This window comes from Lagenorhynchus albirostris, chromosome 14, assembly GCF_949774975.1.
Source record: "Lagenorhynchus albirostris chromosome 14, mLagAlb1.1, whole genome shotgun sequence".
NCBI classification, from domain to species: Eukaryota; Metazoa; Chordata; class Mammalia; order Artiodactyla; family Delphinidae; genus Lagenorhynchus; species Lagenorhynchus albirostris.
This window is the reverse complement of record NC_083108.1, coordinates 13,076,680-13,095,476: the sequence shown is the minus strand read 5'-3', so window position 1 is coordinate 13,095,476 and position 18,797 is coordinate 13,076,680. Positions and strand designations below refer to the sequence as shown.

At 44.5% G+C, this 18,797-nt stretch overlaps 1 protein-coding gene across 2 annotated transcripts in view; it reads left to right on the top strand.

Annotated features, from left to right (window-relative positions):
- The first annotated feature begins 4,742 nt into the window (after positions 1–4,742).
- ZCCHC2 (zinc finger CCHC-type containing 2) overlaps positions 4,743–18,797 on the top strand; it is a 49,199-nt gene continuing 35,144 nt past the window's right edge. Inside the window, exons 1-2 of one of the 2 annotated variants that reach the window (XM_060121242.1) lie at positions 4,743–5,675; positions 17,808–17,919. In XM_060121242.1, coding sequence (XP_059977225.1) covers positions 4,743–5,675; positions 17,808–17,919 — 1,045 coding nt within the window. The remainder of the gene's footprint in view (positions 5,676–17,807; positions 17,920–18,797) is intronic. The other variant, XM_060121244.1, reaches the window with a different exon arrangement.

Here is an 18,797-nt window from a genome sequence, read left to right as displayed (position 1 = left end):
TGGGTTTAAGGTGGGTTGACAATCAACAGCTTACCAATAATATGATGTTACCATATGTTTAAAGAAGTTTAAAGAAGTACATGAATTCAGCAAATTCTATTCCAGAGATGCTGCTGGAGCAGAGGTTATTTTTCTATCTAGCAAGTCAGCCTTCCAGAACTTCAATTCTACCTTTCCACAGGTCTCTAGAAGGCAGTGTGATTTTTTTTTGGCGGGGGGTGGTGGTGGGGGAGAGACAGCCCTTGCCTTTTTGAGCGATTGGGTACAAGGTCTATTTGCAAAGCTACCAAAGAACCACACAAGTGCCTAAGGTCATCCAGCTCCTTAATTTCTAACACAAATCAGAAGCCTGAGGATTTTGCAAACCAAACCACTTCAGAATCAAGTTTATTTCCGCACAGGGCTCAAAGATTGGTGGATTTCAGGGTTTCTCTAAAAGTTTTGATTTACAAGTGGGAATACTCAGGCAGCCTGGTCAATCTAAGTCCCTAAGAACCTTTCTGACAAGTGGAACCATAACTCCAGGGAGACTCCAAATTTTACCCAATGGTAGCCTTCCAGAAAAGGTGCCATATACCAGTATTGGGCATGGACTGCCAGCTGATCAATGAGATCATGGACTGCCAGCTGATCAGTGAGATCATGGACTGCCAGCTGATCAATGAGAATACTGCCACAGCATAAACACTGAGGATTTCTTTTTATCTCAAATCTGTCATATTGGGTGTTTTTGTAAACCTTACAAAAACTTATCCTTTTAATTTTAAATATGCAATATTTTTCCCTTAAGTTGTATGTCAATGAATAATTTACCTGTGTTGTTTGCAAGACCTTTAGACCAGATTTTTAACTGTAATCTCTAAAGACAATTTAATATTTAATCTCTTAAAATAAATATGATGTAACAAAAGGAAAATATGTGACCTAACTAAACAAAAAATTGTTCTTGAGGTACCTTAAACCCATGACAACTTAAGTGATCAAAACTATAGATTGTAAGTACAATGACACTGGACACATGTTGGGTGCTTCCCCAGCATCCATGTTTCCCTTCCTTCCAAAAGCCCTGGATTTCTTTTGGGGGATCCACACAGTTCTGAAGAAACTGCCTTCACTTCTCTGGCTCCAGGATTGATCAGGAACAGGCATGTAACCGAAGCCAATTCAGTTAGAATAAATCTCAGAACTAGCCTGGCAAGGTTGGGAGCCGATGTTTTCTCTTCCCTGCTAGAGGTGAAAAGGGTTCAGATGATCCCAGGAGCTGTTAGCAGTTACTTTTGGTTCCTGGAGGATTATTCATTCATTATTTAACAAACATTTAGTAACAACTACTGTGTTCCAGATGTGAAAATATAAAAGTGAATAAAAACATGGTCGTTGATGTTAAGATATTTATATTGTAATGGAGGAAACAGGGAGGTATAATGGGGAAGGGGGCAGATAGGTCAACATTCACAAAGACTAAGAGAACAAATTCTTGGTACGGATCAGGTTAGCTGTTGCAGGATATCATCTGAGGTAGACGTGGCTGTATCTAGGCATCCTTTATATGGAGTAGATGTCATTACCAGTCTGCCTTGAACCATCCAATTAATTGTGGTTTCAGTGAAATTTCTTGCAGTAACCCAGCTGCAAAAGGCTTACAAAGTCTCCTCAATCTTCAAACACTGGCTGGTTCTTAATCCAAAGTATAATCTTAACTTGAAACCAGTCTTCTGGGTATACCATCTTTCATTGTTAAAGAGGCAAATAAAACAAAGTATATTGAATATGCATAAGTATCATCTAGGGACAAGACACAATAGCACTTTGTGTCCTTAAAGATGTCTTTTACAGGATATATTCCTCTGAAAGATCTGGATACAAACACACACACACCATTACCACAGCAATACTATTTGGCCCATCTGAATGATTATATAGAAAATATATAAAATACCAGGGAATCTAGAGCAGGTGTTCCCAATAGGTAGGTCCGGTGGGAGGAATACCTTGCTAGGATGTCTTATTAGAATCATCTGGATAGTTTTTTCCAATAAACATGCCTACACCTCATCTTGGGATTTCCATCTGGGCCCCTCCCTGTTGTAGTACATTAGTCTTAACTGAAGGTGTTCTCTCTCTCTCACTTAGGGTGGGGTGGAAAAAAACAGAGGCCTGGTCTAATGAGTAGCGGTATGGAGAGGGACCTCTGAAACCATGTACTGGGGCATAAATAGCAAATTATCCAGCTGATGGATGATGACCAGAATCATTAAATCAGTGTGTGTCATGTATGTGTAGGAGCTTTGATCACTGCATTTTCTAATATGGATGAAAGATAGAAGGACAAAAGTAATCATCATTGATTACAAATCTGAATTCAGACCCAAAATTTATGGATCAAGTATTGTGGGGAGTTCATACCAAATGGCTTCTTGTTGCCAAGGAAGAGGTGAAGACCATATGCCTGGATCACCTCGATCCTCATCTAGACAGGGTGACTCACTGTGGACCTGTGAGTATCTAGCAAGATTATTATTGGTTGCCTAAAGTATTTCACCCTAAGCTTCAGAAATGTGGGAACAGATGAGATAGGATAGAAGATTCCAGGGCAGGTGAGGTTGACAGCAAACAGGGGCAAGGACTGTAATAATAAAAGTCCTTGTAAAGTTTTCTCCTGATTGTAATGATTTCTACATCACACCAAAAGAACACAAGGAAATAGCAAATTACAGGAAAGAATGGCTTTCATATATTTTACTAATCTCAAGTGTGTTGAAAACAGTTGTCTCCCTATTTTATCACTGAAACTGATTTAGGCTTTAGTTCAGCCTTTTACTGAATTATAAATTAGCTTCTTAGGGCATAAAGCTGTGGGGTAAAGAGGGCTCAGCATATGCTCTCCCAACAGATGTCCAAATAATTTCAGAAAGACTTTCGTAAAAAGTGATTCTTTTTTTACATACTGCCACAATATAGCTATAATAGGACTTCCTACTTTAAAACATTAAGGATTTTTTTTAAAACCCACCTTTTTAAAGTTAACCCTCAAAAGATCCAGTGGGACCGTAAAAACTTAGGCTCCATTGGTTTTTAAAAAGCAACAAACAGGGGCTTCCCTAGTGGCGCAGTGGTTGAGACTCTGCCTGCCAAGGCAGGTGACACGGGTTGGAGCCCTGGTCTGGGAGGGTCCCACGTGCCGCGGAGCAACTAGGCCCGTGAGCCACAATTACTGAGCCTGCGCGTTTGGAGCCTGTGCTCCGCAACAAGAGAGGCCGCGATAGTGAGAGGCCCGCGCACCGTGATGAAGAGTGGCCCGCACTTGCCGCAACTAGAGAAAGCCCTCGCACAGACACGAAGACCCAACACAAACAAAAATAAATAAATTTTTTAAAAAAAGCAAACAGAGAGGGAAGAGATTTTGGAGGTCTTTAAACCTTAAAAATGAAAACTTAAAAAAAAAAGTTGAAAGCCTGTTCCCGGCATGGGAATTCAAAATATTACGTTTTGTAGAAAATAAAATAATCCCCCAAAGATGGGGGCTTTGGAGGGCTTTTGCTAACTGTCGTGGAAATAATTTCCAAAGAGCGTTACAGACCAGAGGCAACTGTTAGGCCAGAGGCGTCCACACCAGAGCGTCCCGCCTCGGTCCAGAGGCCGTGGAACTCCCGTGGGTCGGGTCGCCCCTGCGCCCCCAGCGTCGACCCGTGCCGCCCACGCCCCGGGTGAGCGCTCGCCCGGGATCGAGGTGTCCTGGCCCCCCAACCCACAGCCGCAGCCCAGCTTCCCCACCCTGTTCCCCGATCCGCAATCCGGAGAGCCGACACAGAGATCCCGGTAAAGCTGCGGTGGGAACTATCCTGTCGCTGACTTCCAGGCAGTCGGCCGGGCTGTGAACCGAAGAAGTGCGGGTTAGCGCGCTCCCTCCGGAGGAAGCCCGGTTCCTGGGACGCGTACCACGCGGCCGCGAAGGGAACCCGGCGGCGCTCTGGGGCGGCGGCCCCCGTGAGGAGGTAGGGCAGAGTCGGTAGTCACAAGCCGTGCTCGGGCCCCTGGAAAAGGTGCAGTTCCCCACTTCCCTCCTCACACGTGGGGCTTGCACCCTCCTCGCCGCGCTCCTGCCCATCCAGCCGCCACCCACGGTCCCACAGCGTCCTCCCCCCGACCCGCAGCAACCACCAGACATTAGGACCGCGCGGAAGCCGTCCAGAGGGAAGGCGCCTAAAGGCCAGTTGGGCGTGGCTTCTCGGAGAGAGGCGGGCCTCGGGGGCGGGGAGATCTACGCAACCATTGGTTCGGGCTGCTGATTGGCTGAAGTGCCTGAGTGGAGCCCGCAAGCGTCTCCGCCCCGACTAGCCGCTCCTCCTCTTCTCCCAGCCGATCGGTCCGCACCAGTTCGCGAGGGAACCGCTCAGGTACCGCCGCCACAGCCCAGTGCGGACGACGGGAGAGGGAGGCAGAAGGAGGACACGCTCGCTCGCTTGCTCGCTCCCACCCGCACCCGGGCTCCTAGAGCCGGCGCGGAGCCCAGGGGGAGGAGCCACTGCGGGCACGCCCCGCCTCTGGCCCGGGAAGACTACGCCAGCGACCCCGCCGGCTGGCCACCGCCCCCCTTGCCGGCCGAGACCCGCCCCCGGCCCTCCCTCGGCGGCATGGAGGGGACCCGCTCCTGACGGCCGCGCCGCCGCCTCGGCCCCCGCCCCTCCTCCTGGCCCCTCCCTCCCGCCCCCGCTCGCATGTCCGCGCCGCCTTAGCCGAGGATGCTGAGGATGAAGCTGCCGCTGAAGCCGTCGCACCCCGCGGAGCCGCCGCCCGAGGCGGAGGAGCCTGAGGCGGACGCGCGGCCAGGCGCTAAGGCGCCGCCGCGTCGCCGCCGCGACTGCCGACCCCCGCCGCCGCCGCCGCTCTCGGGCCCGCCGCGGGGCCCCCCGCTGCCGCCGCCGCCGCCACCCGGGGGGCTCGGGCAGCCTGTTGCTGGCGGATCGGCGGCGGGGGCGGGCATGCCGAGCGGCGGCGGCGGGCCCACGGCGGCGCTGCGCGAGCAGGAGCGGGTGTACGAGTGGTTCGGGCTGGTGCTGGGCTCGGCGCAGCGCCTGGAGTTCATGTGCGGGCTGCTGGACCTGTGCAACCCGCTGGAGCTGCGCTTCCTCGGCTCGTGCCTGGAGGACCTGGCGCGCAAGGACTACCACTACCTGCGCGACTCGGAGGCCAAGGCCAACGGTCTCTCGGACCCGGGGCCGCTGGCCGACTTCCGAGAGCCCGCAGTGCGCTCGCGCCTCATCGTCTACCTGGCGCTGCTGGGTTCCGAGAACCGTGAGGCCGCCGGCCGCCTGCACCGCCTCCTGCCCCAGGTGGACTCGGTGCTTAAGAGCCTGCGCGCGGCCCGGGGCGACGGCTCGCGGGGCGGCGCGGAGGACGAGCCCGGCGAGGACGGCGACAACGAGGAGGACGCCGAGAAGGACGGCTCCGGCCCGGAAGGCGGCGGCGCCGAGCCCCAGCCCTGCGGCGGGCTGGGCTTCAGGGCCCAGGAGGAACTGCTGCTGCTCTTCACCATGGCCTCGCTGCATCCGGCGTTCTCCTTCCACCAGCGGGTCACCCTGAGGGAGCACCTGGAGAGGCTCCGCGCCGCGCTCCGCGGGAGCCCCGAAGACGGGGAGGCGGAGCTGTGTAACTTTAACGGCCCCAGGGCCCAGGTAACGCGCGCCAGCCTCCCTACGCCCGCGGGGCGGTCACTGCCCCGGCGGCCTCCCCCGCCTGCCTTTCGGACGCCCCTTGACCGAGCCTCACCCCGGCGCAGGTGGCTCGGCATCCCCAGCCCAGGCTCCCAGCCCCAGAGCACTAATCTGCGTTTTGCTGGGCCGCTCAGTTGCACTCCCCACCCCCCCGCCCCTACACACACGGGTACCCGCCATAACAGAATGCTCTAGAAGTCTCTTCCGTGCCGGAGTTGCCACGGAAAAAATGGAGCTCTCAGCCCCGTCCCCCTCTCGGATGAAGGGTCTCGGGACCTTTCTGGCTTTGAGCATCTCGACGTGCTGGGAAAGGCGAAGCGCTAGGGGAGCCTGTGTGTTGGCCGCAGTCAGCCCTGGGCTGAGCTTTCCCTTTCCTGCCTCCTGGCGCTCTGGTCACACGTTGTAAAGCTCTGCCTTGCCCCTCGGTGAGGCGTCCTAAAGGTGCGCTCCCGGCGTGTGGCTCTGTCTTTGATACAGAGGGGCTCTTTTTGCTCAGTGTATGCCTGAGTTAGAGGGAGTCGTAGGGTCTTTGGCTCCTGCTCAGGGAACTTGATGTTCCCAGAAAAACGTCAGATGTGGAGACCCGCGAAATGACTCAAATTAGATAAGTCGTAGCGCTGGTTGTCTGGGTAAAGAAACCCCTCCTGGGGCGGTTGGTTATGCTCTTTGCCTCTGGCGTGTCCTAGTTTCTAACGAGTTTGAGTCGTGCTTACACATTTGAGTACGGGGATGTTTGTTGGTCCTTTACTGAGGCATAAGTGTTTTCTAAAAAGTTATTAAACACCAAAGTGTAGAAGACGAGAATTAAGATAAGTCATTTGTCGCAAACATTAAAGAAAATAATTTTATTTGGCCACGAAAGCAATTTAATAATAATCTAGGCCCAATATAAAGTCCTTGAGCGTCACAATCTTATGGAGTAGTAGCTTTTATTTAGAGTAAAACCTGTACAGTAAGTTTATTTTCGTGGTTCACAACTATTTAAAAAGTATTTATTTGGATGCCGTGTTAACTTAGGTGATCTCCAGGATGGAAAGGGGGAGTTTTTTCACTCCTTGCTTGAAAGTTAATTAAACTTATATATCTGCTGACGTTCAATACCTTGGAATTTAAACTGGGCATTGTATTTCTCTAATGGCTGTGTGGACCCAGCACCCATAGAATGAAAGGAATTTGGGGGCTGGAAGGGATTTAGGGATAATCTAGGCTGAACCCCTCCTTTTTATAATGAGGCTTCTGTGAAGTGACTAACTCACATTTTAGGACATACTTTATCAAACTCAGATGTAGTAACGCTAGTATCCAGAATTTTCTTGGTGAGCTTGAAATATTTTCCAATGTCTACTACTAGCATGCAACTGTGTATACTGATGGTATAAGCCCTTACCACTCTTCAGCCTACTCACTAAAATAATTCCAAAAAAATCCTGCACCCGTCATTAAATTTAGAGAAGCAAGTTTGAACTCAGAAGCAGTACTTATATATCTTTAAAAAAATTGTTTTCTTGTAATAGTATATATTGTAGAGATAACCTTAGAGTGTAGATATAATCAAAATGTCCCACAGTGGAGCAGTTTATATTCCATTCGTATCATTCCAACAAGGGTAACCGATTTCTGGTTTTAAAGCTGAGTCTTTTTTTTTTTTTTTTTTGCCTTTAAAATTTGCTTATAATGTGTTGGAAGGTGACTAGACAAGGAGAGAGAAGCACGAAAACCACAGTAATGAAATTTTTATCGTGACTGCAGTGTGTGGCCTTTTCTGGCAACCAGTGAGTGCTGGGAAGAGTGGACAGAGTGAGGCTGGGCATCCTGCCATTAATTTCAGCACATCATTACTTCTCAGGCAGTGCCTTGTGCTGTGGCTATCAGTAGAAGTGGGGGAATAAATAATAGGGGATACACACACTACAGGTGACACTGAAAGCTATTTCTAGACGTTGGTGTTGTGATGAACTTTTTTTCTCCAGTAGTTGTTTAGGGTTACCGTAACAAGTCACTTACGTTTCACTAAATTGTTACTGCCCCACACTTTCTGCTTGTTGGCGTGGACTCGGAGGCCCTCAGCTGTGGCTTGTTCTGGCCTTGAAGACATTTCCGCGGATCTTATTGCTCCCAGGCTCGCTCTCTAGAGGCGGCAGATGGGGGTGGATTGATTTCAATCCCTGTTCACTGCAGTCCAACCCAGCTGTACCGCGGCCTTGCACCGTCGATGCACTAGGGGGAGGGAGGGCCCACCTCCGAGTCTGCAGGGAGGTGCCCGAGGCTCGCGCCCGAGGGCCGCGCGGTCACGCGCCGCCGCGGACCGGCGGACGGCGACTGGGGGCCGGTCCTGCGGGGTTCCTCCCCTCGCCCGCCCTGCAAGATGGCGGCCGCGCGCCTCCCACGTGACTGGCGCTGGGCCCGCCCCCGGGGGAGCGGGCTGAGGACGGGACGCGCTTCCAAGGGGGTGTCCCTTAGGCCTTCGCTGGGCGAGGCGGAGTTGAAGGATCGAGCGAAGAACCCTGTGGATTGCATGGTGCACTCTGGGAATGGCAAAGGGGAGTTCTTGTGGCAGCCTTTATTGGCCCCGGAAGTAACCTTTCAGACCCATACTTGTAACTTCTTCATTGCTTAGGAATAATTATTTCTTCACTAGTGTTTTAAGCATCAGCTATATTAAATGGATGAAGTAGAGCTAATCGTCTTTCAATTCTCTGTTAGAGTAAGGGTATACTAGCCATGACTTACGGGAAGTTTTAGGTTGCTTTGGCTGCAGCAAAGAATACAAACAGCTCACTTAATAAATGCCTTTGGGGAGAGGCTTTTAGAAGATCACAGTTAAGCAGTGATTATTTTAGTAGCAAATGGGAGCTATTGGGTATCCTCCTCCAATTACTTACATTTTTCTCTGCAGTGGTTTTCTCAGGTAAGGAGAACTCAGGGAAAATCTCACTTATACCGTAAGTTAATATACCATTAATTTTTCTGCAAATTAACTAATGTAATATATATCGTTTGTTTTTAATTACCTTTTGTGGGTTTTTTTTATGGGATAGGGGACAGGAAGTGTGTTGTACAGGCTATCAAAGCCTTGAAGAGTGATAGCCATGTTTAGTATAGCACTAGACTTGGAGGCTTAAATTCCAGCTCTGCCACTTACTTTGTAATATTAACCAGGACACTTAAATCCGTGAGCCTCACTCTGATCTGTAAAATGGGAATAATAACTTATTTTTAAGGTTATGGTGATTGAATTAAGGAGATATGATGCAAAATAATTCACATTGTCTTGAGCACAAATTCTTTGAGAATGACGTTCAGTGCGTTTTCTTTTCCACTAAGGTGCAGCCATCCAGATTGTTACATCAGTTGTTTTCAGGAGTAGATTTTCTTTTCTTTTCTTTTTTTTTTTTAGCCTAATAGAAGTCTATACATAATAGTATTTTCTGTATTCTCTATTACCATACCTCTAAATTGATTGGTGTTCAGGAAGGTTAAGTAATTAAGCTGATGTATGAGACACATTTGGGGCAGTTTTGTTAATTCTTACATTGTAAAGATCTGGTATGCTACAGATAAGCCCAAAGGAAGCATTTCTCTGGGTCACAAATCATTAAAATATGTATTTTCCCCATATTGGATTTGGGGTTGGGAATAGAGAAAATACATATTTTGAATTTGGGTTATCATGAACTCCCGTGCAACCATAATCTGCTTAAATCTTTTTCACATTTAGTTAGGATGATGTAAAGCTATTTTGCAGTTTTGTTAAGTTATGTAATTTTTCGTCTATTTCAGAGTGCAGCCTGGAATCCATGGATAATTAAACATTTTTATGCCTTTTTTTATAGAAGCTATTAAATTGGCTGATGTTTAAGCATATTTAATATTTTTGTTATTCTTGAGAAATATTAAGCTTAATTTTTTTTTTTTTTTAAGAAAAGCAGAAAAAGCCTGAACTACCCTCAAAGCAGACTGAGTTTCACTTTTATCAACCGTGTTTTCCATTATGGAGGACTGTGTTGTCACAGCACTCCTTTTCTTCACAGAGAGCGCTTTGTTACACAAGCCACCTTCATCCAGGCTGTGTAAACAGTCACTCCAGAAGGGAAGTGCCTAATCGGGTGTTTATGTTACAGGTGGCAGAACTGCTGGGTGCTCGGTAGTCCGTTTCCTTCTGTTCTTCCTATGCTCCAGGGAACATTTGGCTTTAATGCCCTTCTAAATGTCTTAGTTCATTGGGCCTGTTTAATGCTCATTCAAGAAATCATTTGAGGTCAGGTTTAGGTTTGAAGAGGTCATTTTTGCAAGTTATTTGGCCTTTCAAGTTTCAGACTGCCTAGTATTGAATAGGGATCTCATCACCATTTATTGCATGTAACTGCTGTGAAGATGAACGTGATAACGTACATGAAAATGCTTGGTAAACACAAGTGAGATAGGTCAACCCATCTGTCTATTGATGGTTCCAAGAGTGGATAGCACAATTTGGTTGCAGTGGATGAACAGAAACACAGAAGCCTGAAGAGATGATAGGGGTTGGGTTACAGAGGGCCTTGACGGTCAGATGAAAGAAACTGGTTGCAGTGGGAGCAGGTGGAAATTTGTGTGTCTCCCTGAAATGTTCACTGTCACTTTAAATTCATATGTATGAAAAGAATACATCACTGATTTGTAAAAAAAAAAAAAAAAAAAAAAAGATCTTCCAGACTCATCCAGTTTTCTCAATGGTACCATCATATTCCTAGTCACTCTGATTTGCTTGATAATCTTAATCCTCTCCACCCCTCATATGCTGAATCCCCCCTTTTCTCATCCTTGCTGACACCATTCTGTTTTGGGACTTTTACCTCTGATTCCCTTGCTTTCAGCCTTCCCACTTCTTACCTGTTGGATACCACTGCCAGATACATCTTCCTAAAGCAATATTTAATCATACCATGTTTTCTTACAGTGACTGATGGGACGTGGTCTCTACTAGGTCTTTGGACTCAAAATCTTTCTTCTGCTCCTTCCTCTCACGTCTGTTCTTTTATTCAAGGCTGACTCATGCCATCACCTCTTGCATGTTGTTCTCTGGAATTGTCCGTGTGGTAATCTTCTCCTAAGACTTCGCTGCCTCTGCATTCCAGTAGCGTGTATATTCTGTGTTACAATTTCGCTACGTATCCTATGATTCTTTTTTTTTCTTTTACTTTGAGTTATTTTTAACTTAAAATCCAGGAGGGAAGGTCAATTTTATAAGTTCCCCAAAGACTCAGGCATCACGTCTCATTTTTTTGTCAACATTGCATATATTGTAAGTGTTCAGTCAAAATTTCGTATGCTTAGGATATTTCAAATATAGCTCTGAAAAATACCATTATGATTAATTGCTGTAAGACAAAGTGCACCAGGAAGTGATTTTTTTTTGGTGGGGGGGGTTTGGTGAATTATCAGCTACCTTATGGTTACTTGCAGCCATGTAGTATAGGCACAGTTGTTTTGGAAATAATAGAAGGAATTGTTCCTTTAGGTAGAAAGCATGGAACAGTGTAGATTTGAACTGAAGCTTCAATGAGTGAATGCTGAATAGTTGTGCTTATTAATTATTCTTTCAAAATCAGGTCGTGTGTTATGTACAGCACTCTATAAATTAACTAAGCTTTTGTGTGTAGGGGTGCATATTGGTGCAAACCTATGGGTGATGTTTTGATAGGATGGAGAAAGTCACAACTTACAAACTGTATTATTGTTTGGGTAATCGTAGTTACTGTCGCCCAGTGTTGATCTCTGATCCGTGATTTGCTTGAGGGGTGGTGGGAGCCAGATGTGGAATTGAGATAGTACCTTGCTTATGATCTGAAAGTTAAAAACTTTGGTCACTCAAGTGAGCAGTTTATAATCTAAGAATTGTGGGGTTTTTATGTTTCTTGTTAGGAACGTTTAAATTGGGAGCGTTAGGAAGCATAATGTTCCCTCAGTATAACTGATTTTTGTTTTGGGTATCAAATGCTTGAAATTCTCTAGTGGTCCTGGAAGGAACAGCATGGTCGTGTGTCAGCCACAGTGCTGTGATGTTTGGAGAAGACTTCCTCAGGAAAGAGATCAAACACTTACAGAGAGGGTGATGTTGAGTGGTTTTGTTAGTTTGGGGAAGGTGCCTGTTCTCCCAGTTGGTATTGAACACAAGTCCTAATGCAGTGTTTCCCAACACTAATAATTACCGACCTATAAGTCACTTTCTGTCAAGGATGCTTCATAAGCTTCATAAGCTACAATTTCCACATGGTCCCAGGAACATTTCTCCACTGGGGGTGAAGGCTGTGCTTCAGCTAGAAGTCCGTGCAGTGCCATTTGGCGGTCAGGCTCCTTGAGCCCAGGCTCACCTCCTACCAAGATCCTTTGGTGTCTCCTGTGGGGTGGGGCTGTGTAGGAGAGGGCAGTTCGGTCATATACGGGCTAGGGAGGAGAGACACATCATCGTTAGATCCTTTTGTACCCATGCTCATGGGTGCGTTCTTTTCAACTCACCCAAGAAACGTTCTGGCAAAGTGGGGATTTAAAAATCTGGGGGCTGCTAGCCCAGGGATGTAGCAGCTCTTGTTCAGCCTCCTAATTCCAGGGTAAAAGAAGAGATCTTTCCCCTTCTGTGGTAGGAGAGCAGAAGGTTGGTAAAGGAAACAGACGCTGATGTTAAAGAGGGGGGCACCCCAGCTTTGGTCTAGGCCAGAAGCCATTACCACTACTCCCTGCATTCTATACCTTTCTAGTCCAATACAGTTTATATTTTTTCACCAGTCCACCTATCAGCTACAGATGGCGCCATTGAGGTTCAAAGAGCAGAAACACAAAGGGAGTTTCGTAAACATCACATCCAGGTAAAAACTGCTGCCCTCACTTCTTTCCTTCTATACTCCCCTCATCCCCAGTAGGCTTTTGTATCAGTGTTCTTCTGCTAGATCTTCCCTAATTGTGCATCCTACAAGAGCAGTTCTCTAGAAAAGACAATGACATCGACAATTTTAATGTTTTTTATTTGTAATAAATTCAGAGTTCCCCAGAATACATAGAAAGTTACAGTGAATCAAGTTTCCCACTCCCATCTTTGATGCACCCAGTTCCAGGCCACTCCTGCTCTACACAGGTAGCCGCTGTCAGTTCAGAGATGTCATGTTAGGAAGAATTTAACAGAGCCAGGTCTGGTCTGTGGGCTGTGATGGCAAAGTGTATACACGGATTCAGTACATAGTTTAGCACTTCCTCCCACATTCAATAACTAGAGTGCGCTTACCCATGCTTTAACATAGTGAATTCTACCACACTCGTCTTGCTGAATCACCTTATTCGCACATTTCTAGTTAAACAGTAAATTACATAGGAAGTGAGTCCATGATCATAGCAGAAATCCATACTGAAATCCATAGCAGAAATCCAAATGGCATACTGTTTCTAAGCTGCTGATTCATTGCTCCCTCCTTTCTGCACTGTTGGGTCAGTTTTGTTCTTTGCGGTATAACTTTGATACATTTACCATCCATGTTTCTTCTCACACCAGAACTTGCCTTTTATCAGATGCTATAGATTGATTCAAGGCATTTCTTTGGGTTGGGTTATACTGTTTCATTGAGTAAAGATGAGACAGATATCTGCTTTTCTACTACATCCTCTCAATTAAAGAGACAGACAATAATTCTTAAAGTCACCTCAGCTTCTTCCCTCTTCTACCAAAAGAGATGAAATTTGACATCTCAGTAATGTTTCTAATAATGAATCATTTTCTGACATTCAAAGGAAGACTTTCTATGAATCTTGCTTAAATAATAGCATATGCTTTAGGTACAATCCTGGTTATTTAAAGAAGAGAATCTAAAACCTAGAACTGTAACAGATTACCCCAAAACGTAGTGGCTTAAAGCAACAGCCATTTTATTATTATTTCTCATAATTCTGTGGCCCAGGAATTTAGACAGGTAACTAACAGCAGGGGCGACTTGTCTCTACTCCAGGATGTCTGGAGACACAGCTGGGGCCTGGGGGCATCTCTACCCCTCTCCTCTCTCTGCATGGTCTCTGGCATGGCAGCCTCAGGAGAATTGCACTCCTCACAGGCTGGCTCAGGACTCCAAGAGCAAGTGTTCCCAGAGGCCCAGCTGCAAGGCTTCTTATGACCTATCTATAGCCATCCAGGAACATCCTTTCCATCCCATCCTACTGGTCAGTCAGGTCTCTAAAGTCAGCCCAGATCCACTGGTTGGTAATTAGACCCACCTTTCAGTGGGAGGAGTATCAAAAGTATTTTTGGCTATCTTTCATCTATCACAAAAGCTTAATAAGGTGGTGGTGTTATATATACTAGTGTTAAATTCTAAGTCTGATTTGATGAGTGTAAAAACTTCTGAAGTTAGTAAAATTAGTAAAAAAAAAAAACTAAGAAATTCATTTTCTGCTTTTGTTTTTTGTTTCTTTCTTAGAAAGAATGTCTTGGTATTTTAAAATATACAGTCCGCATCAAAGGACAAGAGGGAATGTGTAGAACATTGGTAGATGAGCTAAAATAAACCTACAGTTTGACCTTTGTTAAAGTAAAATGAGACCAGTGTGATCTTTGTTCTAATGATGTATTTTCAGAGAAGAATCTTTTTAGGACTGTCCAGTCACTTGACTATTTCACAAACTTTCTCCACATTTAAGAGATCTCAAGTATGTAATTGTGATGGCTCTACATGCGTAAAATTGAAATCTGAGCAATCTCTAGACTGAACGAGATATATTACGTGACATGTGGATTTGAGCTAACCAGGAGCACGCCATAGGTCAGAAAAAGCTTTACACACTCAAATGAGTTATAGAAAGGAGAAGGGCACACACATACCAATGCTCTTTTTGTTCCTGTGCATTCTTTTGCCGGCTTAGAATTTTTAAACTTCGTCTTCTTAATCCAAGCAGAGAAAATTCTCCCACTTTCCACTTGGTCCTGATTCTTTTTGTAAAATGCCAATTCTGGCATGTCATCTATATTGCATTTGCATGGGAATCTGAACTTAATAGAAAAAGTGGGCATAATTCCTTCCTGTACGATTCCATTGAACCAGTAGTTCTCAGATTTTATGGCACCTTCCTCTACGCAGAGCAAAGCACGCGTGACAAGGAGAGGGGAAACGGCAGAACTGACCACCGTTCACGCTGGGACCAATAAACACCGTGATTCTGATCTCTGTAGCTCATGAGGCATTAAATTTTTGTTAAATTAATAAAATTTAAAATTTTATAGTTTCTAAATTTAGTCTAAATGATTTTATAGCTTTGGTACATGCTGAGACTTGGTGTTGGGAGGGGGCAGAAAACTTAATTAGTAGATATTTCATGGGTTGACGAACTTCAGTCCTTGGTCAAATACCATTTTTCTGCCTATCTTATTAAACTAGGAGGGTTTTTACTTGGTTTTTAAATTGTGTTCTTTAAAGTAACTTCAGGCTTTAAAAATGTGATTTTGATTGTGAAGCAAACTACTTTCACACAATTGCTTCAATATAAAATTTGTGGAGACAACATGATAAAATTATTCTTCTTAATTTTTTATTGTGGTAAAATATAATAACAAAATTTGCTGTTTTAACCTTTTTTGAGCGTACAGTTCAGTGGCAGTAAGTACGTTCACACCGTTGTGCAACCATCACCACCATCCATCTCCAGAACTTTTCTTTTATCCCGCACTGAACCTCTGTATCCATTAAGCAGCTACCCCTCGTTCCCCTCTCTCTGAAGCCCCTGGTAGCCACCATTCTACCTTCTCCATGCATTTGACTACTCTAAGGTACCCCATATAAGTAGAATCATACAGTATTTGTCTTTTTGTGTCTGGCTTATTTCACTTAGCATAATGCCCTCAAGATTCATCCATGTGTCAATTTTGTTCCTTTTTAAGGCTGAGTAATGTTCAGTTGTATATATACCACATTTTGTTTATCTGTTCATCAGTGGACATTTGAATTGTTTCCACCTTTTGGCTATTGTTCATAATGCTGCTATGAACATTGGAGTACTAATTATCTGCTTGAGCCTCTGCTTTCAGTTCTTTTGGGTATATACCTAGGAGTGGAATTGCTGGATCATATGATAATTTTATTTTTTTGAGGAACTGCTGTATTGTCTTCCACAGTGGCTGCACTGTTTTACACTCCCACCAGCAATGCACAAGGGCTCCGATTTCTCCACATCTTCACCAGTACTTGTCCATTTTTTGGATAATAGCCATTCTGATGGGTATGAAGTGGTATCTCATTGTAGTTTTGCTTCTCATTTCCCTGATGAAAACTGTTGTTTCTTTTATATTTTGCATTCATTTATATTTAAAGGTGTTATTTTTAATTCATGAACTACATATGAACAGTGTGGAAAATACTCTCTATAAAATGGTTGACCTATTAAGCTAAACTTCCAGTTTACACAAGTATTTGAGAGGATTACAGTGCTTTATTTATATTGATTTTTGACGTATTTACAGCAATTTTAGGCCAATGTGGTTGTATTACTTTGTAGTAAATGATTATATGGTTTGGGTTAGGAAATACATGATTTTGTTATTGTTAGAAGAATTCCTGTATCCACTTTTTTTTTAATTCAGTAATATTGAAAGTTGGTGAATGCCATTCAAAAGTTGGATGTTGACTTAAGAGGTCGGTGCTCCCCTTCTTAGGTGTTTCTGTGTAGACAGTCTTTATTTCCTTGGGTTTCTAGAACAAGACATACTATAAGGCTGAAGCTTTGCTCCCAAGAGTACCTATTATGATGCCTTATTCCTAGAAATAGAGGTGTCAACTGGCAACCCACACTCATTGACAGGCCAGAATGAATGATGAGACTATAGAACAAAATATATTTTTTTAACTTCTTTATTGGAGTATAATTGCTTTACAATGGCGTGTTAGTTTCTGCTGTATAACAAAGTGAATCAGCTATACATATACATATATCCCCATATCCCCTCCCTCTTGCGTCTCCCTCCCATCCTCCCTATCCCACCCCTCTAGGTGGTCACAAAGCCAGAGCTGATCTCCCTGTGCTAGGCGGCTGCTTCCCACTAGCTATCTGTTTTACATTTGGTAGTGTATATATGTCCATGCCACTCTCTCACTTCGTCCCAGCTTACCCTTCTGCTTCCCCGTGTCCTCAAGTCCATTCTCTGTGTCTGTGTCTTTAAATTAGGATTCTTGGAAAGTTTAGGGTCTTCTGTTTACTTCATTTCTCTATACAGTTCAAAAAATTAACGTATATTATTTATTGCAGATTTGCAAAATTGTAATTGGTTCCTGTAACTGAGATAATTTGGGTCTGAGTAGTGTTTTGAGATTCTGAACATAAAGGGGAGGATAAGGTGTGAGTTGTGATAAAGAACTGTGATAAAGCTGTTTTAATTTTTGGCTTACCCAGTGGGTTAGAGTAACAATATATACAAGACAATACTTGAATTCTGAGAGCTGTGTGTAAGATTAGCATGCTCTTCATTACTCCAAGTAGCAGTTCTGGGGTGAAACTTACCTCTAGTTCACTAATGGTAGCGATTGGCTGAGCAAATTCAGATTTAGAGCACCCGGTTGCTATTAGATGGTTTAACATTAATAGTAAGGTCATTGTCCACACACATTGTTGTTTAGAATTGTGTATTGATGATACTTTTGCTAACAAAGCGTCTTGTTAGACTGTCACTAAGACCAAGTAATGAATAAAAATTGCATAATTATATAAAATATACAAATACCCTTACATCTGGGGAATAGCATAAAGGGTACCATCTTTTTATATTTATTTCTTCGATCCTGGTTCACTTAGGTAAAGAATTGACATCATTGGCAGTTCTGAATAGCAGTTTGCAAGGTGTCCCAGGAAACTGGGACAGTAAATAATGGATAGAATATTGCCATTAAATGAAGATAAATATTGATACTTCTTTCCCCACTGCTCTGACACTGTACCTTTCTGCTTTTAATGTGTAATCACCTATTTTATCTCTAAAAATTGCTATTAAAATTATTGCTGTTAAAAGTAGGACTTTAATCTGGTTTATTTTTGTGGCATTCGCTATTCTTAGTCTCTGATATAGATTAACATGTGCCCCTCTTTCTCCTCTAGAATGACTCTGCTCATGGTGATTATATGCAAAGTAATGAGGCCAGTTTAATGGAACAAGCCCCAATACCTCATGATGGACTTACTGTGGCACCTCATAGAACCCAGCGAGAAGGTATGCTGTGTTTTTCCTCAACTTTAAAACATCTGTACACGAAAAGATTGCAGAGCGCTACTGACATTGGTTAACTCACTCCTCTTTCTCCTTTTTGAAGTAGAGAAATCCTACAGGTCCTGGGTTTAGCTCAAATGCCAGCCCTCCCACTTCCTTGACTCTGTGTCTGGGCTCTGGCTCTGCAGCCCCTGGCCTGTCCCAGCCCATGCTTACATGGTTCTGCCTTGTGGTCCCTTGTCTTAAATCTGATTGCATACTTCTGGAGGACAAAGACCTTAACGTACTCCCAGAGTATTAGCATAGTGCTTTATCTGTAGAACGTGCTCAGTGTCTACTGAAGAAATTAATTTTACAGAAGTTCACTGCAAGAGAGTGAAGAAATTCCTTACAAGCCCGTTCTTCCTGCAGTAATGCAGTTTTCAGGGGGACTGGGTGGAGGAGTGAAAGGACATTGCCACCTGAAAAGAAATGAGTTCAGATATTCTCTTCTCCTCACATCTGGGGAGTCCGTTAACCTGTATTGAGGGAAATTTGAAATGGCAAATGTTGACTGCCACCTGGGTGGTCTTGGAAAGGTGAAGGATGTACAGTTAGCATCACACTCAGTTATAACAGCTTTGAATTGATGTCGTTTTGCTTCCTTTTAATTCCAGTAATAATCCTTTCGTGTAATGCATTTTTCCTCACGGAGGAAAAATAGGTGTGAATGTTTAATGTTTAGAAAATGTTTACAGAATTACCACTTCTATTCAAGACTATTAAACTACTCGAAACATGAATGAACTGCTTCAGCCAGGCTCAGTGAGCCTACCAGTAACCTAGAGCAGAGTTTGGTTTTGCCGTGAAGGTCCTTTTTTTAAAAAAAGTAAAGATATTAA